At 36.4% G+C, this 27960-nt stretch overlaps 1 protein-coding gene and 2 pseudogenes across 6 annotated transcripts in view; 2 read left to right on the top strand and 1 right to left on the bottom strand.

Annotated features, from left to right (window-relative positions):
• The window catches only part of LRCH3 (leucine rich repeats and calponin homology domain containing 3), a 141490-nt gene that overhangs the window by 78041 nt on the left and 35489 nt on the right, over positions 1–27960 (top strand). For 4 of the 6 annotated variants that reach the window (XM_045851129.1, XM_045851132.1, XM_045851128.1 and 1 more), the window contains exons 7-14: positions 7120–7213; positions 8315–8435; positions 11121–11269; positions 14611–14687; positions 18529–18577; positions 19592–19744; positions 22525–22572; positions 23514–23567. In XM_045851129.1, the coding sequence (XP_045707085.1) occupies positions 7120–7213; positions 8315–8435; positions 11121–11269; positions 14611–14687; positions 18529–18577; positions 19592–19744; positions 22525–22572; positions 23514–23567 (745 nt within the window). The remainder of the gene's footprint in view (positions 1–7119; positions 7214–8314; positions 8436–11120; positions 11270–14610; positions 14688–18528; positions 18578–19591; positions 19745–22524; positions 22573–23513; positions 23568–27960) is intronic. The other 2 variants (XM_045851131.1, XM_045851133.1) reach the window with 2 other exon arrangements.
• Positions 18681–19198, bottom strand: LOC123826876 (annotated as a pseudogene).
• LOC123826920 lies at positions 27070–27401 on the top strand (annotated as a pseudogene).

Here is a 27960-nt window from a genome sequence, read left to right as displayed (position 1 = left end):
TCTTCTCACTCAATTTCTTCTATATAATCTTTACTATGTTTATACCCTAACTGTAGTTCTGAGGATCAAATGACGTGTGTGTGAAAGTGCTTTACTGATCAGAAAGCCTTATAGAAATAGAAATATAGTCATTATAGTTACTAGCTGTGTGCTGTGATCCAGAACCAATTTAGTCTTAAGTGTCCTGTCTTACTAAAGAGAGTTTTTATTAATTCTGTAGCTCTTCAGGTATTCAACACAAATTAGGTGCTATGGTACTTTTAGTCCTTACATGTAACTTTCTAAATACTTTTGTGTAGTGTAAAAGGAACACACATTCTTCCGTAAACAATTTTTTGAAGATCACAAATGTTTTACTAATTTCCAGGTATAAATGTTTCCAGCTCCTTTTGCAGTTGGTATTGCTGTGATAACATTTTCATTTTATACAATGGCACACATATTTCTCAATAGTGAACTCTAGTGACCTATGCTTTTTTGTTGAAATGATTTTAAGCAGATTTATATTATAGACCAAATATATTTATTTATGAGGTTATGGCAGTGAAAGAAAACTGAGGAAAGACTAACCTGTTGATAAGAAAAGTCCTGATTCTGTAACCCCAGTAATGAAATTAATTTTCTACAATAAGCCTGGGCTAGTGAAAACAATGACCATCATATTTATATTATAGGATCTGGAACACTGCCTGGCATTCAGTAAACGTGTGGTGAACTAACTCAAATGAAGCAGCTTTAGTGACTTGTTATAACAGGAAATGTTCTTTATTAAAAGTGCATTCTTGCCCTGGCTGGTATAGCTCAGTGGATTGAGTGTGGGCCTGTGAACCAAATGGTCACTGGTTTGATTCCCAGTCAGGGCACATGTGTGGGTTGCGGGCCAGGTCCCCATATGGGGGCATGTGAGAGGCAACCACACATTGATGTTTCTCTCCCTCTCCTTCTCCTATCCTTCCCCTCTCTCTAAAAATAAATAAATAAAATCTTTTTTAAAAGTGCTTTCTTCATAGATTGATAACTAACTTTTAATTAATGCTTTGTGCCAATCAGGGTTTTTGGAAGTCCTTACCTTATATTTTCTTATATTTTTTCAATTACTCTTCTTTATTAAGATTTTTAAATTTATTTTTAGAGAGAGGGGAATGAAGGGAGAAAGAGAGGGAAAGAAACATCAATGTGTGGTTGCTTCTCACTCATCCCCTACTGGGGAGCCAGCCCACAACCCAGGCATGAGCCCTGACTGGGAATCAAACTGGTGACCCTTTGTTTGGTTCACAGGCCAGTGTTGTATCCACTGAGCCACAACAGCCAGGGTCAATTACTCTTTATAGCAACTCTCCAAGGTGAGGTGTTGTTAACCTTTTTCTTTTCGTTAACTTACAAGAAAATAGAACTTGTGATAAATTAAACAAGGTAAAATCGTATGGCTAGTAAATGATGGTACCAAGTTGTTAGTCTAGATCTGTTGAGCTATTTTAAAAGTCATCTTTGAAACTCCTCACTGCACTATACTGATTTCAGTTTATCTTCCTGCTCTAGGGAAATCACTTACTCATTTGAATCAAGGTAGTTTAATAGGGAGATAGGACTTTCTGACAGGGCACAGCTGGGGCCTGGCTGGCAGAACTCTGTCTGACCCCCATAATAATATGTAGGGTGACCATCTGTCCTGCTTTGCATGGGACTAAGGGGTTTTCCGGGCATAGGAATTATAGAGCTAAAATCAGGAATATCCTGACCAAACCTGGAAAATTAGTAAACCTGCATATCATTCTTTAATCTTAGTAGTTTAATCTCTGAGCCAGAGCAAATATGTAGAGAACTAAAGATCCCTGAATAAAATAATAAAATAGCTTAATGAAAAGATAGTATTAATTTTCTTTATGCTGACCGCTGAGAAATACCACAGTAAAGTTAGGCTTATTTTGATTGGCCACTTGATAGAAAATACATTACAGTAGATAAACAGTATCCTCTAGAGGTCTGAATATCTTTACTTGAAAAACTTAGAGTAATTCTTGAAATACACATATTTCTTTTGGCAGCTGCAGGAAATAATTTTTTTTAGTGTGGTGTAAATACATATTTCATTAGAAAGCTTTTAAAATTTTGTGCCTTGGCCTGACTTTGCTGTAATAAAACACACATAGTTCCTGTCCTTCAGATCTAGATTCTAAAACAAGCATACGAGCAGATGTGTCATATCAGCATGTTTAGTACATTGGATACATAGGTCTGTATATTGTCACACACAAAGTAAGATCTTTTTTTAAACCCTGATGTTAAACTTTCCCAAGTGCTTTTTTTTCTTTTATTTTCTTTTTAATTTTTTTAGATTTTATTTATTTATTTTTAGAGGGGGAGGGAGGGAGAACAAAAGGGAGAGAAACATCAATGTGAGAGAGAAACATTGGTCAGTTGCCTCTCCTACACACCCCGCCCTGGGATGGAACTGCCAGCCTTTCACTTTGCAGGATGACACTCAAGCAATGAACCACCCTGGCCAGGACCAAATTAAGATCTTTATCAGTAAAATAATTGACAAGTTATAAAAACTGTCTTGTATTCACATAAGGTTTTTTTTTCTTTTGTTTTTAAATTGACATAAAGCTTTCATTTTAAAGTTATGTACACAAACTATATAAGAATATACAGATTACAAAATTGAATACCAGAAGAACACTTTTGAATTTGTACATTGTAAGTTATTTTTCAGCCTAGGCAGGATTATTAAATAAAATGCTAATAGACCATTGAAAAATAGACTTCATTATGTTTTAGGTTTCGAATTAAGCTAACTTTTTAAAATATATTTTATTGCTTATGCTATTACAGTTGTCCCATTTTCCCCCCTTTATTCCCCTCTGCCCTGCATAATCTGTCCCACCCACATTCCCCCCCTTTAGTTCATGTCCATGGGTCACACATATAAGTTCTTTGGCTTCTACATTTCCCATACTATTCTTAACCTCTCCCTGTCTATTTTCTGCCTCCCATTTATGCTACTTATTCTCTGTAAGTTTTCCCCCTCCATGTGATCTCCATTTCTGTGATTCTGTTCCTATTCTAGTTGTTTGCTTAGTTTGTTTTTGTCTTTGTTTAGGTTTGGTTGTTAATAACTGTGAGTTTGTTGTCATTTTCCTGTTCATATTTTTTATCTTCTTTTTCTTAGATAAGTCCCTTTAACATTTCATATAATAATGGCTTGGTGATGATGAACTCCTTTAACTTGACCTTATCTGAGAAGCACTTTATCTGCCCTTCCATTCTAAATGAAAAATTTGCTGGATAGAGTAATCTTGGAAGTAGGTCCTTGCCTTTCATTACTTGAAATACTTCTTTCCAGCCCCTTCTTGCCTGCCAGATTTCTTTTGAGAAATCAGCTGATAGTCTTATGGGCACTCCTTTGTAGGTAACTGTCTCCTTTTCTCTTGCTGATTTTAGAGATAAGATTCTCTCCTTATCTTTAATCTTGGGAAATGTAATTCTGATGTGCCTTGCTATGTTCCTCCTTGAGTCCAGCTTCTTTGGGACTCTCTGAGCTTCCTGGACTTCCTGAAAGTCTATTTCCTTTGCTAGTTGGGGAAGTTCTCCTTCATTATTTCTTCGAATAGTTTTCAACTTCTTACTCTTTCTCTTCTTCTTTTGACACCCCTATGATTCGGATGTTGGAACATTTAAAGATGTCCTGGAGGTTCCTAAGCCTCTCCTCATTTTTTTGAATTTTTATTTCTTCATTTTTTTCTGGTTGAATGTTTCTGTCTTCCTTCTCCAAACCATTGATTTGAGTCCCGGTTTCCTTCCCTTCACTGTTGGTTCCCTGTACATTTTCCTTTATTTCACTTAGCATAGCCTTCATTTTTTTCCCTCTAATTTGCAACCACATTCAACCAATTCTGTGAGCATCCTGATTACCAGTGTTTTGAATTGTGCATCTATCTAATAGGTTGAGTATCTCTTCATCACTTAGTTGTATTTTTTTCCGGAGCTTTGATCTGTTCTTTCATCTGGGCCATGTTTTTTGGCCCAGAACATCTGTTACATAGTAAGGGGTGGAGCCTTAGGTGTTCACCAGGGCAGAGAAACCCACATTCTGTGTTGTGATGCTGTATGTGGGGAAGCAGTCTGAGAGGGAACAATGCTGCTTGCTCTGCTCTCTGCCAGCTTTCAGCCACTTCCCTGCTACCCACAAGCAAATTGGGCCCTTCTGGTGCTGATTCCCACGTGGATGGGTTTGTGTACCTTCTAAGACCCTGTGGTCTCTCCAGTGAACTCTCCTGTGAGGCTGGGAGTTTCTCCCACTGCAGCCTCAACCCCCACAGATGTTTTCAGTCAGAGGCTTTGAGGCTTTATTTCCCCTTTCTGGAACCCTGGGTTTTGCTGTCTGTCTGGCTTCCCAGTTGTTCCTCCTTGTTTATCTGCACGAGAATGTGGGACTGCCCAGTGTGCAAGCCACTGCTTCTCCCGGTCTGCCAGCTGCTGCCTGGCCAAGAGTCCTCTCCACTTGGCTCCCTGTCTTCTTCCTCATACCAGTCTGGATGAATGTTTCTTCTTTAACTCCTTGGTTGTCAGACTTCCATACAGTTCGATTTTCTGTCGGTTCTGGTTGTTTTTTGTTTTCAAATTTGTTGTCCTTCTTTTGGTTGTGCGAGAAGGCACAGTGTGACTATCTACGCTTCCATCTTGGCTGGAAGTCTATGCTAACTTTTATAGTATGTTTAAAAGCAAGGTAAAACTAAAGCTGTAAAACTTTGACTTGGAATAGGCAGTGTTTTCCCAGGACACAAAGCAATGACCATAAAAAAATGAAGTGAGAGATTTCATCAAAGCTCTTTAGATAAATAAATAAAAATAAAAGCATCTATCATGCAAAGAAAATACTAAGAAAATGAACAGGTAGTTCAGACCAGTGTGGCTCAGTTGGTTGAGCATTGTCTTACAAAGCTAAAGGTTGCTGGTTCAATTCCCAGTCAGAGCATATGCCTAGATGTCTCTCTTGCTCATTTTCTCCCTCCCTTCCCCTCTCTCTAAGAACAAATAACTAAAATATTGAAATTAAAAAAAGAAAATGAACAGGTAAACCACAGATTGGGAGAAAATATTTGTAAAATATATATATAACAAGGACTTGTTTCTAGTCTGTCTAAAGAATACCTGGCAAATTAATATTAAAAAGACAACCCAATTAAATAATGGACAAAAAACTTGAACATACATTCACAAGGAAAGATATGTAAGTGACCAATGAGCACATGTGGAAATGCAAATTACATTACCCCCTATAGAATATGTGAAGTTAAGACTGACAACATAAAATGTTAGCGAGCTCATGGAGCACCCGTGTTGTCATACATGGCTTAGAGAACTGTCTGAATGGGACATCTGCTTTGGCAAAACTGATTTGGCAGATTTTTAAAACAGCTCTATTGAGATATAATTTTCAAATAATAAAATACCCATTTTGAGTGTGCAGTTCAATTAGTCTTAGTAAATGGATACAGTCGTGAAACTACCACCACAATCAAGATAGGTAATATTTCCATCACCTTCTTGCCCATTTGTATAGTAAATTTTTCCCCTTTCCTTTTGCCTCAGGCAACTACTGATCTTTCTGTCTCTGTAGTTTTGCCTTTACTAGAATTTCATATAAAGGAAATAAAGCATTATGTAGTGTTTCATGTCTGGCTTCTTTTACTTAGCAAAAATATTTTTTAAGATTATTAACAACTGCATTTAAAAATGAACAAAAGATTTAAACGTTTTACTAAAGAAGGTAAATGAATGACCAGTAAGCACACAAGAGGATATTCAGTGTCACTAGTCATGAGAAAAATATAAATTAAAGCCACAGTGAGATAATACTTTACCCCCATCAGAACAGCTAAAATTAAAGACTGAGAATACAAGTGTTGGCAACTTGAACTCAAATACACTATTGGTGAGAATGCAGAATGATGTAACTACTGAAAACAGATTGGCAGTTTTTTTAAAAGTTAAATCTACACTTACCATATTATTACTCATTCATTTACTGCAAGGTATTAAAAACCTTGAGGTTTTCACTGACATGATGCTGAATTTAAAAAAGAGTACATATAATTCCGTATTTATGAGTTACTTAATAAGTAAAACTAATTGTATTACTTTTCTATTGCTGCCATAACAAACTACCAAAAGCTTAGAGGTTTAAACAAGGCAAATTTATTATCTTACAGTTCTGTAGGTCAGAAGTATAAATCCTGGTCTCAGTAAGATGCTGGCAAAGCTGCATTCTTTTCTGTAGGCTCTCAGTAGGATGCATTTCGTTGCCTTTTTCAGCTTCTAGAGGCTGTTGCATTATTGGCAGTTGGTCCCCTTTCTCCATCTTCAAGCCAGCATGGCATCACCATGAGCTCTTGTGCTTCCCTCTTCAACTCTTAAGGACCCTTGTGATTACAGTGAGCCCATTCAGATAATTCAAGATAATCTCCCTATTGTAAGGTCATCTGACTAACAACTTAATTTCTATCTGCAACCCTAATTTTCCTTTGCCATGTAAAGGAACATATTTACAGGTACTAGGGATAAGGTCTTGGGCATTTTGTGGGACCATTATTCTACCTTCCATACTAATATAACATGAGAAAAATCAGAATGGAGTTTGCCTCTTAGGAGCACACAGTGGCCAGGTGAGAAAAATTGACTGGGAAAGGATGGATATGTGGGAATTTTCTGGCAAAGTAGAAATATCCTGTATCATGATAGAGGTGTCTGTTATTACAAGGATATCTTTAATTGTGAGTGCATTTCATTGTATGTAAGAGTACTGTTAAAAATAAAACCAAAGGAGAGGGGCATTGGGAGTGGGTGGAAGAACAGATGAAACAAAAATGGCAGACTGTTAGCTTTGAAACTGGTAAAAAGTACCTCGGAGCTCATTATATTACTCTGTTTACTCTAGTTTAATTTGTAACTTTTCATATTCAAAAATGAAAAGAATAATAATTTAATTCTAAATAGTTAAGTCTCTAAATGCCATGAAAATATTTGTTTATAAAATCTGATTGAATCTGATTTATTTCAAATGTTAATTTTAATATATCAAACTTTGCAGTAATAACTAACGACTCTCTTTTGCAGCCACGAAGAACTATACTCAGGTCGCCCTTATGGAGCTCTTGATTCAGGCTTCAATAGTGTTGACAGTGGTGATAAGAGATGGTCAGGGAATGAAGTAAGTGTTACTCTCTTCTGCATGCTATAACTCCAGATTAACAGGAAATAAAATGATGAAAATGAAAAGTTTCTTAATTGGGCTCAATTTACCATTCCATAAAATACAGAAAAGCCAAGATAATGGTAAAAATTCTACATAGTCATACCATCCAAAAATGGTATTATGTTTTTTTTACCATCTTTTTACCATGTGTGTTTTGCATCTTTATTACCTCATTATCTTGTATAAATAGTTTTACAAGATACATATAATTCCATATTTATGAGTTACTTAATAAGTAAAACTAATTGTATTACTTTTCTATTGCTGCCATAACAGAAAAGCCAAGATAATGGTAAAAATTCCACATAGTCATACCATCCAAAAATGGTATTATGTTTTTTTTACCATCTTTTTACCATGTGTGTTTTGCATCTTTATCCTAAAAACCTAAGTGGGAACTGAGTCAGTAACAACTAATGGGTAAAGAGATGGGAACCTTAGTGAAGAATATCCACATGCTCAAGATAAACAACTTTCTTGGCTCATTGTACCATAGTTCTCTTTTATTTAGTTACTAGTATTATGTTTTCTCTTTTTGAAAATTACTAAGATACAATATTTTAGCTATAGATTGGTTTAAATGATTAAATCAACTTTTCTTTAACAAGATTTACCATTCATAAGATTGTTTCATGGGAAGTCCAAAGCAAAGTAATTTCAGACAACTGCCAATTTGTAATTTGGAATTGCTTCTGTATTTGTGTGGGTTGGTATCTTCATAATTGTGGCTATATCCACACAGGTACATAGATGTACCTGTACTTTGAGTTCATGTACATATGTATACATATTTATAGAGTCATATATGCCCTTCTATTTTTTAAATCATGGTCAAATACACATAAAATTTGTCATTTTAACCGTTTTTATGTGTACATTTAATGGCATCAAGTACATTAACATTGTTGAGAAATTGTCACCATTGTGCATATGCAGAACTTTTCCTCTATTTCTTAAGTATAAATTTTAATGAGTTTATATTATATCCATGCTTTTAAATACTTCGTTGTGTAAAATTTAGGATGATGTTTCTTAATGTTTCTGCTATTTTTTAAGCCTACAGATGAATTTTCAGATTTACCTCTTCGAGTAGCAGAAATTACTAAAGAACAAAGACTACGAAGAGAAAACCAGTATCAAGAGAATCTCAGCAGTTTAGTAGTAACAAATGGTGGAGGTAAACAGTTCCTGACTGACATCTGAAGTCTTTATAATCACTCTAGTTTGTTGTTGTTGTTTTTAAGTTTTATTTTTTTAATCCTCACCCAAGGATATGTTATTGATTTGAGAGAAAGAAACATGGATGTGAGAGAAAAACGTCCATTGGTTGCCTCCTGTATTCACCCCAATTGGGAACCTAATCCACAACCTTTTTGGTGTACTGGGTGATATTTCAACCAACCGAGCCACCCAGCCAGGGCCACTGTAACTCTTTCAAGTGGTCTTTTCCATACCTACTCCTTTGGTTTGTATATCTGGAGATTCTTCAGCTCTTAAAGACTTTCTCTTCTTGTCCTGGCTAGTGTGGCTCAGTGGATTGAGTGCCGGCCTGTGAACCAAAGGGTGGCTGGTTCGATTCCCAGTCAGGACACATGCCTGGGTTGCTGGCAGGGTCCCAGTTGGGGGTGTGTGAGGGGCAACCACACATTGATGTTTCTCTCCCTCTCTTTGTCCTTCCCTTCCTGCCTCTCTAAAAATAAATTAATAAAGTATTTTAAAAACCAAACAAACACAAGACTTTCTCTTTTCATATGATTGCGAAAAAATTGTTTTCTATTAGGATTAAACTTGGATTTCTCTGTGTTCAGGTTCTCAGTTAAAATACAGTGTTTCTCTCTTATTTTCATTTTGGGAAGAAACTTTATTAAAGACATTTTACCTGGACTAGACCTTTGTTAACTTGGATTTAACCTGGATCTTCTTTTGAAATACTATTCTCCTTTTAAAAGACTTTTTTTATGTATGGTCATTATTTGACCTCTTTTAGGAATTCAGTGCTGTTCTTCATTACATTTTCATTCATCTGGAATTGTGCTTTTCCAGGGCATCTGAATCTTGAGTTTTCCTTATTCTGGTATTTTAAAATTTGTGGTTTAAATTTTTTTTTCATTTTTTAATTGTTTTTATAGTTCATTAACAGACTTCTTTGCTTCCTTGTGCTTTTGAGGTAGACTCTTGATTGTAGTATTCTATTTAATATTGCTTTAGTTTGAATTACCAAATCCTAATTATTAGATTTTGAGGGTTAGCTATAAGGGAGAAATGACTTTGATTTTCCAGAAATCCATTATATTATCTGAGAAGAGCTTTCATCTCTGAATCATGATTTCAATTCAGTGGTTTGCTGTCATTTTTTCTTACCATATTATATTCTTTTTTTTTTACTCCTGTCACTTATTTTATTCATATTTCAGTAGTTTTCTTTTTAATCTTGCTTGTATGTGAGATATCTTTCTCATTGGTTCATTTCTGACTTAAAATAATGTCTATATCTGTGCTGTCCAATATGGTCAGCACACTGACCACATGTGGTTATTGAGCATTTGAAATGTGGCTTTTCTGAATGGAGATGTACTATAAGTGTAAAACATCAGATTTTGAAGATTTTGCATGAAAAAAGAATGTAAAATATTAGTAACGTTTTATATTGATTATATGTAGTAATGATAATATTTTAGATATATTTGACAAAATAAAATATAAAATTAGTCACCTTTTTTGAGTTTTTAAAAATGTGGCTACTAGATTATGTAAAATTACATTTATGGTTCACTTTTGTGGCTTATATTCTATTTCTCTTGAAAGAAAAATGTGATGTTACTTTCTTTAGAATTAGTCATAACAAAATTAACTATTTATTTAGCCACACAAGTTTTAGCACATGGAAAAAATTCATTTCTGTACCTGGTTTCTAATGTGGGTGTAACTATTAATATTAATAACTCTGGTAACTCAAATTTATTTTTGTATTAACTGCAGTTATGGAATTCTCCAAATTCACTGTTCCCAGAAACACAACTTTTAGGCTTTCTGTACACCTTCATACAATAATAACTGGGGTATAATACATCTCTGAAGAAACCATCAAGGAACTAGCAAGTTTTTTTTGCCTAGTGTGCTATTTTAACAGGTTTTTAAAAATGATTACTTTCTAAACTTAAAAATAATAGGGCATTCCCACACTTAATGATGTGGTTAAATTTTATTTATATGTTTCTCCTCACCCCAAAACATTTTGAGAAGAAAAACTTTCCCAAATGATTTTCTTCTATCCATAAACTATCTAAAATATCTACAGTGTTGACTTCTAGAAAATCATTTTCAAAATAGAAAACCTTTGTTCTAGTTATGGATACCAGTTATAGGAGGGAAACAGCAGTCAGTATCTATTTCTTCATCCTCAAGTGTACTTTCCTCCCACCCTTTCTCTTTTCTTTTGACTTGATTATGTTAGGTTTCGTGCCTTCCACCTTTTCAAAGAGAAATATGTTTGCACCCCAAATCTGAAACGTGGGGAAAGAACCTAAAAGATGTACCTTTCGATGTTTAAAATTATTCTCCCTTTGTTTGTGTCACAAACTCAGATTGTCTTATTTAAAACAGTAAAGAGCTATCCTAAGGAAAAAGAAATATTAGAAGTCTGTATTCCAATAATTACCCATTAGTGCACTATGGCTAAGATTTGTCTGGAGCCTGTTTCTGTGAGTGGTCATGGGCTAAGTAATAAAGGCGTTACATAATGTAAACTCATTTCTTCTGCTTTCAGAATAGAAAATGTTAGGGGAAAGGAAAGGATGCAATTTAATGTCTTTCACTAGCTCTCTAATGTGAATGTTTTTTCCGGCGTGTGTGGTGTGGACAGCAGAGCATGATCTGGACCAGATTGACTACATTGACAACTGTGCTGCAGAGGATGAAGAGGAGGAGGCAAGACAGCCCAGGGGCCTGGACTCAGACAGCCTCAGTTCACAGTTCATGGCGTACATTGAACAACGGCGAATCTCTCATGAGGTGGTACACGCGTTTAAGCCTAATAGTGTTGCTATCCCCTAGTAAAAATAATTTATGGTGGTATAAATTTCTCTCATAGTAGTGATTTGTTGATTTAGGTTTGATTATTTGTTTTATTTTAAGTTCCAATCTCATTAATTATTTTCAGGTTCTTTTTTTTAAAGACAGTAGTCTCAAATAGGGTTTAAGTTTATTTTTCAAATAAAATGATTTTAGAATTTTGAAAAAGGAATTAAAGGTGTTCTAATATCCTTTGCCTTTGAAGAAAATGCAAAGGAATATGATGCTTTTCACTGTTCTTATTGCTGTTTTTAATAATAGTTTTTATTATTATATTTTTTCCATTACCACTTATCCCCTTTATGCCCTCTTTCACACCCATCCACCTCCCCCTGCAAGAGCCACATTGTCATCTGTGTCCATGAGTCCTTTTTCTTTTTTTTTTTTTGATTCCTCCACTCCCCAATCCTGCCTCCAGCTGTCATCCTTCTACATATGAGTCTGTCTCTATTTTGCTTGTTAGATCAGTTTGTTCATTAGATTCCACATGTGAATGAAATCATATGGTATTTGATTTTCTCTGACTGGCTTACTTCACATAGCATAATGTTCTCCAGGTCAATCTGCTGTCAAAAAGGGTAAATTTTTTTCTTTTTTATGGCTGAGTAGTATTCCATTGTATAAATGTCTTAGAGCTGTTTTATCTACTGGTGGGCACTTTGGCTGCTTCCAAATCTTGACAGTTGTAAATAAGGTTGCAATGAACGTAGGGGTGCTTATGTTCTTTCAAATCAGTGATCAGGTTTCTGGGATAAATTCCCAGAGGTAGAATCACTGGGTCAAAAGGCAGATCTATTTTTGACTTTTTGAGGTAACTCCATACTGCTTTCCACAGTGGCTGTACCAGTCTGCATTCCCACCAATAGTACAGACAGGTTCCCCTTTCTCCACATCCTTGCCAGCACTTGTTTTTTGATTTATTGATGATGGCCATTCTGATAGGTGTATTATTACTAACTGATAAATCATGTTTTGATCAGTAATTAAGAATTGAACCAAACTGATGACTTTTGGAGCAACATACAAAGTTAACTATAGAATTTTTTTTGTCAGTCTACCCTCCCCCCAAATCTGATTACTTGGGATTGGATTTTCTGAAGCTGGGGACGTGAGTTGTATACTTGAAACAGGGAGTTTTCTTTCCCTGATGGGAGAGTCCGAACATCAAAAAGTAAAAAGAATGCCTATGGATTGTTTGTCTTGTGCTTCATTCTAATCTAGTTGCTTCTTGGTACTGGGTCAGTTATTTTGCTACCTTGCCTGTTTCTCACACTTTGTTCTGGATGATTATAGCCATTATTCTATCATCTTAATAGGTGCAAGTGGAGATCTAGGTCATAAAACTTTTCCATTTTCTGAATATTTTATACAGTACACACCTTTGTAGACCAGATAGCAGTAGCTCCTTCTGACCTTCTACAATGGTGAGACTGCAAGTCATTCCACAAGTGGGATAGAGGAGGAATTGTTTGATGCGGCATTTCATTGGGACAGAAATGGCCAGACCCATAGAATTTTTATAATGAGCTTAATTATATTGGAGCTTTTACGCTCAGTCACAGAGAATATGAATTGTTTTCCATTAAAATTCTTGGGTGTCTCTTAGAGTGGAGCATTGAGTTGGCTTATGAAACAAATGAGCATTCAGTCCACTGCAGACTCTCTGCCAATTCCCCAAGGGTCTCAAGTAGAAATAGCATTCTTCAGTGTATCTAGTCAGCATAATAAAATGGCTCCATTTCAGTGTGTGTGTGTTGATGTCTGGAGTTGGTCCCAGGCTCTAAGCAGGGGTTGTTGAGAAATACTTGGGCCTTTTTGGAGAGTCATGAAATAGAGAATAATCACTTAAGTCCTGCAACCCAAAGATAGTGTGTAGTAGGTGATTAATGAACCCACTGTGGTTCAGGCTATAAACATCCCTGTAAGAGCAACTGATTCATAATAAAGTGAAAATTAACAATGCACACTATAATCTTAAAGAGAATCTTTTTTCTTGTGGTCTTTCTCTTTGATCATTCTATGGTTAATTAAGCTGTATAAATGAGGTAATTCTACTCAAAGTGATTATAATAACTCTCACATACATAGAAGTACTATGATAAAATAGGGTATGATTTACATTTGTAGAATATGACATCTTTTTTTAAAAAATTAAACCAGTGTCACATTCATTTTGTTGTGACAATTTCATGTACCTCTTGGTAATAATTTCAGATAATTGCAGTGTACAACAGGGTGATAAGTCACTGGTGGTTACACACTAGGAGAGATTTTTGCTTATTTTAAAAAGCCTTGTTGACTGAAATTAGAATAATTATTTTCTCATCAGAATTCTAAAATTGTAACTCATTTTGTATGATTCTCATACCCAGACAGACAGCTTTAGCCCTTTGCAATAACTCACCAAAGATTTTCTAGTTATATGTGATGTACCTGTTTTTTGGAGCTAGACCATAACTAGTTTTACATTTAGTTGTTAGATATACTTTTTGGATAAGTTGTTTTCTTTTTATTGAAGAACACCCATTTTGATGATTATTTTTAGTGTTGAAATAAGATTGCACTATTTCTATAAATTTTCATTTGACAAAATACATGCTGTGATAACCTTCAAGTTTCTTTGATTTATAATTTTATTTTTCAGTATGTGGTCCATATCACTTAAGTCTGCTTAATTTTCCTCAGTAATGTTTTTTGAAATGACCTTTACCCTTTAGTTTATAAATAAATTGCCAGTATTTTTCATTAATTAACATTTTACCATCAAAAGAAATTATTTTTTTCTTATCTTGATATTCCACCAACATCCCAGGACTATGTGTATGACTAATATAAGTAACAGTTTGTGATGATGAAGAAGAAATGCGATCTGCCCAAAGAACTCCCTATTACTGGTAGGGTACGTAGGAATTTCTGTTCTAGGTGGAAGTTTGTGCTAGGTGACCTCTAAGGTCCTTTTCAACTCAAATGTCTTATCATGCATTCATACTGTATGACCACTATAATTTACATAATGCAGTGAGACGGAAATCTACTTTTTTGAAAATAAAATAAACATTTTTAAATTATGAGTAGTTTTGTGTTTACCAAAGCAGTAAGATCACCTATAATGCTTTAAACATAAAAATTCACATTTGAAGATTCTGTTTATAATCTTTTTTAGTGTAATATACATGTCCCTAAATGCCAAGTTGAATGTGCATTGTGTAATCACAGTGTTCTGGGTACATGTGTTAAATTGATTTATTTTTGGTTTGTTTTTGTTTTGTTTTTTGGTGTAGGGTTCACCAGTAAAGCCAGTACCCATGAGGGAGTTTCAAAAAACAGAAGACATGAGAAGATATTTACATCAAAACAGGTTTGAAAAACCAATTCTATTCATTTGTTTCTGTCTTAAAACTCAATAAAAAGTATGAAATGATTTTGGTTTTATATAGATCTAGGTAGAATGAAGACTTTAGATCCTGTGTGTTTTAGATATTGTGTATTTAGAGCTGAGTGATAATGTGCCTTTCATCTCATATAATAGCAAAACAAGTAAAACTGATTTATTGATTCTAAATTCAGATCACCTAAGGCATTACCTAAAGAATTACTTGATTTGAAAATACTTCATAACAATGAGGTTTTTATGGTGCTATGTCTGCACAAATATAGCTAAATGAAATTTCCAGCCTTTGCTTTTTGCTTCTTCTCTGTTGTTATGAACTCTTTAAAGCAGCAGCCTTGACATGGTGTCATACATAGTTCTTTACTTATACTTGACAGGGTATTGTGGTGGTTTAGGGCACTGAGACATAGCTGGATAAAGAAAATGGGGAGAATAATTAAAGAAATTTATAACTTGGCCTTTTATAGTCATATCAGTCAGTTCATAGCAAATTAGTTAAATTTTATATTTTTGGAATTTATCTCAAAGTGGTTTTTGAGTTGCCAGCTCTACTTATACTGAGGGTATGGACTTCTGAGGATCCAATTTTATGCAGGGATTTCCTATTACATATTCGTACTTTGGATGAACGTAGACTCTACCTCCCATCCCTCTTAGTTCCTACATTCACCCTCAGTAAAGCTCAAGATCTCCAGAATTTAGTAGAAACCCTTAAGGTAAAAGCCAGCTTTTTTTGCTCAGTTGTCTTATGTATTAGTTTTTTATAATGCTAATATAATAAATTATCACAAATTTAACAGCTTAAAACACACTCGTTTATTATATCACAATTCTGTTGGATAGAAATCTTGACAGGATTTTCTTGGTTCTCTGCTGGAAGTCAAGGTTTTGGCTGGCCTGGATTCTTAATCTGGAGACCCTTGGAGAGAATCCACTTCTAGGCTTGTAAAGGTTTTTGGCAGAATTCAGTTCCCTGCAGCTGTAGACTAAAGTCCCCGTTTACCTTGTTGGCTATCAGCTGGGAGTTATTTTCAGCTTCTAGAGTCCACCCACATTCATTGGTTCATGGCTCCTTCTATATCAAGCCAGCAATAGTGAGCCAAATCCCTCTCACATTTTGAATCTCTTTGGTTTCCCTTTCTGCTGCATCTTATGAACTCTCTTGCTTTCCTTTCTTTTAAGGGCCCATATGATTATATTAGATGTACCTGGGTAATCTCCCCATTTTAAGGTCAACTAATGAGTAACCTTAATTTCATCTGTAAAGTCTTTTTGACCTGTAATGTATTCATTTAAAATAACACCAGGTGAGGAGATCATAGGGGCCAAAAATCTGCCTATCAAACCTTAATCCAGAGTTCCTATTTTTTAAAAGAATCCAGAGGGTTGGTTTTTTTTTAGAATCTTTGTGTTCTTTATTTTTAATGGCACTTCGGCATGATTTTGAAAATTATTTTATTCAACATTTTCATTGTTTCCATTGAAAGAGTCATTCAGACTGTCTAGTCCACCGCAGTGCGACAAACTGAAGCCATAATTACAGTCGTCCCTCATTATCCAGAGGGCTCAGTCCCAGGACCACTTTGGACTCCACAGTGCGCAAGTCCTAGTTGGCTCTCCGTATGTATGTCCAGGTTCTGCACTGGGGTTCCAGCCAACCAAGGGTTGAAAATGTTGGTTGAATCCTGGTACAGAACCTGCAGATGTAGAGGGCTGACTGTGCTTTTCATTGGGTGTTTCAAATCACTAGGCCTTAGTACAGTCTTTGGGTAGGAGCTCAGTACTTTATCCCAGTAAGCAGTTTAAGCTCTCAGATCAATGCATACAGTTGACCCTTAAAAAACATGGGGTTGAACTGCATGGGTCCACTTATATATGGATTTTTTTTTCCAGTAAATACTTCTGTTTTTGATTTGCAATTGGGAGTTCACAGATGTGGAAGGCCAACTTCATGCACTTATCTATGCCATTTTATGTAGGCGACATGAGCATCTGTGGATATTGGTATCAGCCGGGGAGAGGTGGGGTGGAACCAATTTTCCACAGATACTGAGGGATAACTAAGTTTTGGGGGTGTCAAAAGTTATAGGTAGATTTTTGACTGCAAGGGAGAGGGAGTTGGTGCTCCTAACACCCACATTGTTTAAGTGTCAACTGTACTTCACTTGTTTAGTTAGATATTTGCTCAATATCTTATGTGCCACTCTGTGTGCCAAGTACTTTTCCAGGTATTGAGAAATAGCTATGAACTTTAGTCGAAAAGTTCCCATCCTCCTAGAGCTTATATTCAAGTGGAATTACATTAAGTAGAACCTAGACAAACAGTCCTGGCTGGTATGGCTCAGTGGATTGAGCATGGGCTGCAAACCAAAGGGTTACCAGTTTGATTCCCAGTCAGGGCACATGCCTGGGTTGTGGGCCAGGTCCCCAGGAGGGGCCACCTAAGAGGCAACCACACACTGATGTTTCTTTCCCTCTGTTTCTCCCTTCCCCTCTCTCTAAAAATAAAAATAAATAATATCTTAAAAAAAAGAAAGAAAATACTAAGAAAGAATCAGAATGTTCTTAAAAAAAGGAATCTAGAAAGACAAAATTACCTCAAAATGACTGGCAACTCTCAGGCTATCAACACCTGTCTTAACCAAAAAAAAATTTATCAGTCTTCCCATTACAAAGACTAAAAGGAATTGAGGCAGTTTAACATACTGCTACTTGCCCATTAGTCATTGCTGAAGAGAAAGTTGCTCAGTTTTTCGTCTTAATTCTCTTTTCCTCCCCTCACCCACCAAGTGTGTTACTTCCTACCTTCCCCTTCCTTACACACATAGATACTACCTGCCTGCAGGATAATAGAGGTAAGGAGATGAATTATGATAAATTGGTAAGTGTTTTGTAGTTATTTACCAAGATGGATTAAATAAATATAAAGTTAAAACTAATAAATATCATTTTTAAAAAAGGGTTTACTTATTTGAATGGCATTTTAGTTCAGGAGAGATGATAGTATCAGGCTAGGTCTTGTAAAGTTTATTAATTTCTATTAGAAGAATATAGAATTAAAAAACATTTGGCTATAATCATAGTTTAGATTTCCACATCCTAAATGTCAAAAAGTCACTGTTGCAACATTGTTAGTTTTAAAAACGCAGATGAGTAACAGAAACTAGAAACACTAAGTCCAGTTCAGGAAAAAGATAAATATGAAACTATAGGAATTAACACTGACAAAACCAGGAGACAAGTTTTACTATTTCTTAAGCATCAAATCCGGTTTCATCTTTTTCTTAAGAATAAAAACTAACAGAATCTTTACTTTTGTTATTAAAATTTCTTCATTAATTGAAAATGGGAGGAGGGGTGCTTTACCAGTACAATTACCAGGTTCTGTAGTATTCCAGATTTCTGTTGATAAATGACTTTGTATATAAAACAATCTCCATTTACATATATCTTGTTTCGGTCATGGTAATAAAGGAGATAATAGTTGTTTGTGCTGTAAAGAAATGATACTGTTTGAAAAGTGATCTCAAATGACTGTTGTCAGCGCTAGCTGATCACAGACGGTTGTTAGCTGTCTGCAGCTTGGTCAGTGATACCGTCCTGTGAAACATGAGTTGGAGACATCAGGTACTTCTGTTGCTTCATTAATGACTTGGGCTCAAGTTTACAAAAAATTCATTTAGTCTTTCAGTGCTGACTAAACAGTTTGCCTACTGATTAATAGAAAGCTACATTATCAATGAAGTTTCACTTGTCTTTTATATGTTTCTCTTATCAAAGAGTTTTTTCTTTTTCTTTTTTGGGTCAGGGTTCCAGTTGAGCCATCTCTCTTGTCATTATCACCAAGTCACAATCAGGTAAAAATTATATTCTGTGTTAGTTTTGATTCTTTTTTTCACTTTTATTAGTATTTATTTTATGCTGAATTTACTCCCAGGTCATAAGCTTTTGTTTATTCAGTTACTTCCGGGATGTCTTGTTCTTCTGTGGAACTTCCTCTTCTGTTTTAGGAACAATCTGCACTTTTTCAGGAAGGACCATCTCAGTGTGACAGAGAAAGCTCATGTGGGGGTTAATCTGCCCTTGAGCTCTAAAAGTTCTGCACCACATCTTGAGAGCTTTGTTTGCCTGGATGTGCTCAATGACCAGAGAATCTACATCTAAACTCTTAAGTTCAGCATTACTCTCTGCACTTTTAAGTATGTACAGCAAAAATTCACTCTTTTGGGGCCACCAACCTTGTGTCCATCCCAACTGTTTGACTTGGGCACACCTACCAGCTCCACCATTGTAATGACGGAATGACATACATTGCTTCTTCAAAGTAACATCTTTCAGATTCTTGGTGGCTTTTTGAATATGCATACCCTTGATGGCCTGGTCAGTTTCACAAATGCTCTTAAAGCAAACACAAGGATTTGAACCTCTTGATTTGCATGTTTTGTAGGGTTTTCTGGGTCAAGTGAATAGCAAACCATTTTTAGAGATTACCTCTGGTCACTTTTGGGAAGAGCAGTTTTGATCTTTTTTAACAAAGATGGTTTTCTTCTTTTGTAATTCTTAAATTACTGTTAGTTGTCAGATATCTGTGAACTTCACTTACCCTTCTTCCCAGTCACATAGTTAGTATAACACGTACTCCTGATACTTGCTAACGATGTTTTAGATACCAGACAAAATAAATCTTTACCCACGTGATGGCTTTATAGTATATAGAAGAAAACAGTGCAAAAATGAGAAAAAATTCACAGAAAACACATTTAAAGAAATGCTAGGTGACTACAAAATAAAAGTTGGGTCAGTAGTAGTTCCCTAAATTGATGAGTTGATACTTATCCTCACTTGCATATGCAAATTGACTTTTGTTTCAGCCGTCCCATACAGACTTGGAACTTCATCATCGGAGGAGAGAACAATTAGTAGAGCGAGCTCGGAGAGAGGCGCAGCTTGCTGCCTTACAGTATGAAGAGGAGAAAATAAGGACCAAGCAGATTCAGAGAGATGCTGTCCTGGACTTTGTGAAAGTGAGTCCTTTGAATTCATTTAATAATATTCCTGTAGTTTCTTAGAAGTGCTTATTTGTTTTGCTAAGGCTATCATTACTTATTGTCTTAATTAAAATGTCAACTTTTTCCCCCTCTTATAAGGAATCTTGAATAAATAGTGTGAACATCTCCTGCTTATGATTAGATTAATTGTCCTCATGTAGATAGGCCTGAGGACAATTAGACGGAATGCTCTTGCTCTCAGGACAGTAGTCTCTTCCTCATAGTTAGGGATCACTTTACTGTCCAGCTGCCATTTTCTCAGTCTCTAGTGCATTAGCAGAGATCAATAATATTATGAAAATGAAAGTACCATGCCAATGTAAAGCATTGTTAGCTAACCTATATCTAACTTCCTGGATCTGCCCAGTACCAGAAATTGGCGAGACTCACAGGCCTTTGGAGTCAGCTTTGATCCTTTCCTTTCTGTTCTCTCTCCATACTTACTCAGTTATCAACTCCTGTTAATAGGTTTTTTTTTTTTTGTTTTTTTTTTTAACATTTACAACCTTTATAGTTACTTCTAAATCTGGTTCATTTTGGGGGTGGGGGAGTTGGCCTGAATTGCTTATGGTGTTCTGTTCTGAAATTATCTTGGATTTTTCCTTCATAATTAAATAATTATTTGTATTTTTGTTTGTTTAATATCTGTTTCATTTATCTGTGAACTTTGTGAAGGCAAGGACCATGCCTTTCTTGTTTATTCACTGCTGTGTCCCTAGATGTTAGCTGTGTCTTAGCTGATAGTAAAGCTTAATAAATGTTTGGTAAATGAAGGAACCACTCATTTCCTCCACTTTCCCTCCTGTGTTTCTTAACTCTAACCAAAGACCATCTTCTTTAAGTATCATATACATGATAAGTTCTATTTTTTCTCAAGGTATCAGAGAAGATGATAATTGCCTAAGGTTAAATACTTAGCTAGTAAGTGGCAAAGCAAGGATTCCAATCAAGACAGGCTGAACAGAAAATGGAAATAAGGTTGATGGAAAAGAAATAGCTACTTTAAGAGAAAAAAAAAAGACAGGCTGGCTCTGAACCCTACACTGTGACCGCAATGCTATACTGACTCTCAGTAAATAATAATGGATACCTCATACTATGTTCTATGTGCTGTTCTATGCATTTTATATAAATTAACTCATTTAGCTTACCTTCTGGAGAAGTCATAGCTAGTAAGACATAATCACATTGTAGGTGGTCTTGATTAAATGTCAAATTAGAGTTTAATTCTGATCTGTTAGGCATAAAAAAATTGTAAGTACTTAAGCAGAAAAAAACAGGAAAGATACTTCTGAAAACCTAACCTATTGGTATTGAATATGTTAGAAAGAGACTAAGAAAGGAGGAAATTGAAATGGAGAATAATTATAATAATTAGACTAGGGTGCAAATTGAAGGCATAAAACTGCATGATTTCTAAGGTTCCTGAGAAGAAACAGTGTTGCATAGTGGTCAGAGCTTAAAATCAGAAGTATCTGAATTTGAATCCAACTTTGCTTCTCAGTATGTGCTTAACTTTTATAAAGTTTCTAAACCATTCTGCACCTTTAGTGACTATTTCAGAATTATTATGATACATCTAATACTTTTACTAGTTTGATGATTGCTACACACCCTACCACAACAATAGATTTTTAAAATTGTAGGAGAAATTGCAAGAGAGACATCATCATGTCTTATATATAGATGTGTAGTGAATGTTGACTAACTCATTGAAGATGATGGCGGGGGTGGAGTCTCAAAGCAAGACTTTTTTCTTATCCCCACCTGAGGACATTTCTTCACTGCTTTCAGAGGGAGAGGAAGGGAGAAAGAAAAGCATTGATGGGAGAGAGAAACATGAATAGGTTGCTTCCCGTACGTTTCCAGACCTGGGATCAAACCCACAACTTTTTGTTTACAAGACGAAGCTTCAACCAACTGAGCCACATCAGTCAGCCAAGATTCTGAGGCTAAAAAATTGGTTTTAATAGGAATCTAGTGTTCTGGAAAGAATGTAGGATTTGGAGTCAGAAGACCTAGTTACAAATCTCAGTTATGCTATTTACCAACTTTGCAACCTTGCACATATCACACAACCCCTCTTGTCCTTAATTTTCTCATCTTTAAATGATTATGATGTTTGTTTATCTCACAGAGTAGGAGGAAGAATTCTTGAGATACTGTATGTGAGAACACATTGTAAAGCACTGACTATACAGATGGTATAATATTGTTTTTTAACATAATAACGGAAATTAGCAAATTGGGAAGAAGAGCCAATTGGTTTTGAAAATTATAAATTTGTCTTTGGATGTGTTGAACATGAGGTGAGAGTGGAGTTTCCAAGTAGAGTGTTTCCACAGGCAGTTGAAATGCAAATGTGAAATTTGGCTGATGGATGAGAGCTCAAGTTCTTAGCATTCTGGCAGTGCTTAAAGTTAGAGAGAGAACAATTTCACTGAGAGAATATAGTCAGAGTTCATTACTTTGTGAATCTGTCTGTATGCGAGTCTATGTAAAAATAAATTTTTAAATGTCTATTTATAGATGCTTATAGACATAAAAGTACTGTTTGTCATTTTATTGCCTTTCCTCATTTCAATTGTAAGCTATTTAAGGAAAAGAGCAATATCTTCTAATCAGTTAAGTGTAGAAAAATGTTATACACAAGAGATACAGAAATTAATACAATTATTTCAGTAAATAGAATTTATCATTTCTAATGTTAAAGATTCTAATCAACTTCCCTTTTTGGGGGGCTTGGGGGTCTATAGCAAAAAGCATCACACAGTCCACAAAAACCACCCCCCTTCAATGGCGAGGTAAGTCTGCATAATCACCTTTACTTCGGAATTTTTTATTTCAATGGAAATGAAATGTTTGGCTTGTGATTATCATGTGTTTTCAATTATCTAAATATGCTATTTTCTCTTTTCTCCTCACAAAATTCTGTTTATTAAGGGGAAGAAGACATAGGCCAGGGAGTTTATCAGAATCTGTAGATCAGGGATTTTTTAAAGTATACACCTCCATCTGGAGAGTATTTCCCTTCCATCCCCACCAGAGGTATCGTCTCCCTCGTCCATTTTGGAAGTATATCACGTAGTGAGAACTAGTCCTGAGAGAGAGGCGTATCCAGCACAGGAGGGGATGGTGTCAGTATTTAAAAAAAACTCGACACAGTATTTTCAACTTCATCCCTCATTTCCTAAGTGTATGTGTTGTTGATTATATTTGTCCACAGTAGTTAGCGCACTGTTCCTTTTTTACCCCACATTTCCTTCTTGGTGGTAATTCTGGAGAATTCATTATCTAAAAATTAAAGCTTCTCAGGAAAATAACAATTCTAAAATTTTCAATTATACTCTTGTTTTTATCTGAGAAAGGTAATAAAGAGATGCATAGACTAGAAATCATGACTCTTGAATTTATTGTTTTTATTTGTCATTGGCTCAATAAATAACAAATTCTGGCTTTCTCTTCCGTGAACAAAGAATAATTAATCCCTCTTTCCACTTTGGTTTAGAAAGTTTTTAGGCAATAAGATCATATTTGAAATTGTTCAAGCTCTTTGGAAGAAAATCATTACTCAGAACCAATTTACTAGCTGTTGTGGTATATGAATTCCAAATTATATTCAGTGTGGTCCTGTATGTTAACATCTTCACAAGTATGTCTTAATATGTCTTTTTGTGTATTTGTGAACTATGTCATGCGTGTGCAGTTTATTTTTGACATTGCTTCATTTTCTCCACCTCTCCAGTGTCCCTTCCCATCCAGAAGGTCTCAACACACTGATGATAGTGCCTTGTTAGTGGTAAGAACCTTGCACAAAATGGAGTTTTAAATTGCTGTGTCTAGAGATTGGAGAATAGCTATTGTATTTCTCATTCAGAAGTGATCCAAGTATCATAAAACATGATGGGCATCATTGGTAAATGCTTTACAAAATGGCTAGAACTGTTTTCCTACATTTCTAATCATGATTTATGCAGTGACCCAGTGTTCTGCAGCTATGGCTGAAATATCTTTGTTAATGTTTTCAAAAGTAAAACATTTGCATTGAGAACCATATTGGCTTTATATGTGTGTTGGGAAGTTTTTACATGTCATTTCTAATTCCAGGTGCACTTATTTTATTAATTGTTAATTTAGCTAATGAGTTGCATGTGTTAAATGGGTTTCTTTACTCTGTGATGCTAATCATACAGCTGTGTATTTGGCATCCTATTTTGTCATCTAAAGCTACTGAAAATCTTAAAGTTTAAAAAATGACTTATATCTCAAGATTATCGCTCCATGCCTATTTTTAAACTCTGGGAAACATTAACTTTTGGAATGCTATTCACTGATCATTTTTAACACTGGTTTACTTTTAATCCCTGTTTATCAGCTGAAAATCAGTATAACACGAGAACTTTATCAATAGTTTTACTTTTATCAGACTTCAAAAGTAATTCTAACCATTTACATAATTTTTCCATCATGTTGTATTTTTTTCCCTCTAGTATTGAAAATTAGCAGTTCAAAAGTCTGCTCTCCCTGTCAGCTCCTCTCTCATGTGCTAGTAACTGCCTCAGTTTTGTGTGCTTCTGCATGAACTGTGTACTGAAGTATAAGATTCCTATTACGTAAACTTCCACTGTCTGTTCAAATTTCTATGTGTTCTGAGATTGTTTCCTTTGAAGTAGAAAAAGCACATTTTAACTGGTCAGTCTTACAGGTGAATGTAGCCAGCAGCTTCTGGAGTTTCAGGGGAAGTTCATTGACATGAGAAGTGACTAGTTTAAATTTTTTTAAATATATTTTATTGATTATGCTATTACAGTTGTCCCATTTTCCCCTTCACTCCCCTCCACCCTGTACACCCTCTCTCACCCACATTCCCTCGCTTTAGTTCATGTCCATGTGTCATAAGTTCCTTAGCGTCTACATTTCCCATACTATTCTTGCCCTACCCCTATCTATTTTTTACCTACCATTTATGCTATTTATCTCTGTACCTTTTCCTCCTCTCTCCTCCTCCCACTCCCCTGTTGCTAACCCTCCATGTGATCTCCCTTTCTGTGGTTCTGTTCCCTATTCTAGTTGTTTGCTTAGTTTCTTTTGGTTTTGTTTTAGGTGTGGTTGTTAATAATTGTGAGTTTGCTGTCATTTTACTATACATGTTTTTTTTTTATCTTCTTTTCTTAGATAAGTCCCTTTAACATTTCATATAATAAGGGTTTGGTGATGATGAACTCCTTTAACTTGACCTTATCTGGGAAGCACTTTATCTGCCCTTACATTCTAACTGATAGCTTTGCTGGATAGAGCAATCTTGGATATAGGCCTTTGCCTTCATGACTTGGAGTACTTCTTTCCAGGCCCCTTCTTGCCTGCAAGGTCTCTTTTGAGAAATCAGCTGACAGTCTGATGGGAACTCCTTTGTAGGTACCTATCTCCTTATCTCTTGCTGCTTCTAGGATTCTGTCTTTAATTTTAATCTTGGCTAATGTAATTATGATGTGCCTTGGTGTGTTCCTCCTTGGGTCCAACTTCTTTGGGGCTCTCTGAGCTTCCTGGACTTCTTGGAAGTCTATTTCCTTTGCCAGAATGGGGAAGTTCTCTTTTATTATTTGTTCAAATACGTTTTCAATTTCTGGCTCTTCCTCTTCCCCTTCTGGTACCCCTATAATTCGGACATTGGAACGTTTAAAGATGTCCTGGAGGTTTCTAAGCTTCTCCTCGTTTGTTTGTTTGTTTGTTTGTTTTAATTCTTATTTCTTCATTCTTTCCTGTCTGGTTGTTTCTTTCTTCCTTCTGGTCCACTCTATTGTTTTGAGTCCCAGTTTCCTTCCCATCACTATTGGTTCCCTGTGCATTTTACTTCATTTCTTTTATGGTAACCTGCATTTGTTCATCTAATTTGCGACCAAAATCAACCAATTCTGTGAGCATCCTGATCACCAGTGTTTTGAACTGTGCATCTGATAGGTTGACTATCTCTCGGTTGCTTAAAATGATGGGTTCTGGGGCTTTGATTTGTTCTTCTGTTTGAGCCATCTCTCTCTCTCTCTCTTTTTTTCTTTTTTTTGGTCTGGTCGCACCTGTTACATACAGTAAGGGTGGAGCCTTAGGTGTTCACCAGGGCAGGGCACCTCAGTTGGTGGGTTGTGATGTTGTATGGGGGGGGCGGGGTCGAGAGGGAACATTGGCATTGCTGTGTTCTCCGTGGGACCTCAGTCCCCTCTGCTGCTCCCCCCAAGCAAACTGGGCCCTTTTGGTGCCACTTCCAGTGTGGTTGGGCTTGTGCACACCATGGGACCCTCTAAGAACCTCCCCTGTGAGGCTGGGTGTCTCTCCATGCGCCTCAACTCCCACAGGTGACCTCAATCAGTGTTCCGAGGCTCTATTTCCCAGTGCTGGGATCCTGGGTTGCGTGCACTGCCTTGCTTTACAATCCCCGTCTCACTGGGTCTGCCGGTTTCCGGTTGCCACCCCTGGGCCAGGGTCTGCCAGCTGCCGTCTGCGCACTCAGGGTCCACCCGCTGCGGTCTTGTGCACCCCGGCTGCCTTATGCCCCACCACTCTCTGCTCTCCGCTCGCCTGGGTGCTCGTGTCCGCCTCTCCTACCGGTCTGGATGAACAGGTCTGATTCAACTTCTTGGTTGTCCGACTTCCATTCAGATCAGTTTTCTGTCATTTCTGGATGTTATTCTGTTTCTAAATTGTTGTTGTCTCTATTTTGGTTGTGCGTGGAAGTACGGTGCATTCACCTATGCCTCCATCTTGGCCGGAAGCTCAGAGGTGACTAATTTAAATTAATGCAGAAAAATATTGAATGTCTGTGATGATTTGGACACATTACCAGAGTTATCTCATTCACTCCTCACAGCAACGTTAAGGTGAAGCTTATCACCGCTTTACAGATGATTACTGAGGCACAGAATGTCTTGTCCAGAATGTGACTTGTCCAAGGTCACAGCTACTAAGTACCAGGCTAAGTTTAAATCTCAATCTGGCTGACTTGAAAACCTTCATTAAACGCCACGTTGTATTCCCTCCCACACTATAATTGAAAACAATTTAGGAAACCCAAGATGAGGTTTAATAACATGTATAGTAAGTGATATAAGTCTGAGTTTCCAGACTTTAATGTCAAGAAAAAAGTGGAAGTTGGAAAAACAACAAAATCCCCTTCAGCCGTTTCAAAACACATACATTTGTCCTTTAGTTGTCAGTATTCATATCTCACCTAAATTACATGATCTTTACTCTTTCTGCCATCTTGGAATCTGAGGGGGCCTGCTAGGAACAGGACTTCTATAATGGCAAATATGTCTGGAAGACTGTGGTCCAGGGCCATTTTTGCTGGCTATAAGTGTTGTCTCTGGACCAGAGGGAACACACAGCTCTTCTTAAAATTGAAGGAGTTAATGGTCAAGGAGAAACGAAATTCTCTCTAGGTAAGAGATGTGCTTGTGTATACACAGCAAAGAACACCACAGTGACTCCTGGCAGCAAATCGAACAAAACCAGAGTAGTCTGGGAGAAGGTAACTTCTGCTCATGGAAACCGTGGCATGGTTCAGGCTAAATTCCAAAGCACCTTTCCTGCTAAGGCCATTGGACACAGAATCTGTGTAATGCTGTACCTCTCAGGGGCTTAAACTTATTGAAAACTAAATAACCCTGGCTACTGTGGCTCAGTGGATTGAGTACCAGCCTGCAGACTGAACGGTTGCCAGTTCCATTCTCAGTAAGGGCATATGCCCGGGTTGCAGGCCAGGTCCCCAGTTGGGGGCATGCAGGAGGCAGCCGGTTGATATTTCTCTCACACATTGATGTTTCTCTTCCTCTCTTTCTCCCTCCTTTTCCCTCTCTCTAAAAATAAATACACATTTAAAAAAAAAATAGTGCTGGCTGGTGAACCAAAGGGTGGCCGATTCGATTCCCAGTCAGGGCACATGCCTGGGTTGTGGGTCAGGGCCCCAGTAGGGGGTGCTTGAGAGACAACCACACATTGATGTTTCTCTCCCTCTCTCCCTCCCACTCTCAAGAAATAAAATAAATAACATTTTTAAGAAAGAAAATGGATTTGTCTTCTTGTAAAAAGAAAAAAACTGCAAGGTCCATGTCACATATTTTGAGTGCAAACTAGTGTCCAACACTGCAAAAAAGTCATATTTTAAATCCTACCTTTGATCTTTCCAAAATTACTCTTCAGTT

Source organism: Phyllostomus hastatus, unplaced genomic scaffold, assembly GCF_019186645.2.
Source record: "Phyllostomus hastatus isolate PE091 unplaced genomic scaffold, TTU_PhHast_1.1 phas_contig_86, whole genome shotgun sequence".
In the NCBI taxonomy this organism is placed as follows: Eukaryota; Metazoa; Chordata; class Mammalia; order Chiroptera; family Phyllostomidae; genus Phyllostomus; species Phyllostomus hastatus.
Note: the sequence above shows the minus strand (reverse complement) of the source record. Positions and strands in the feature narration are given on the sequence as shown.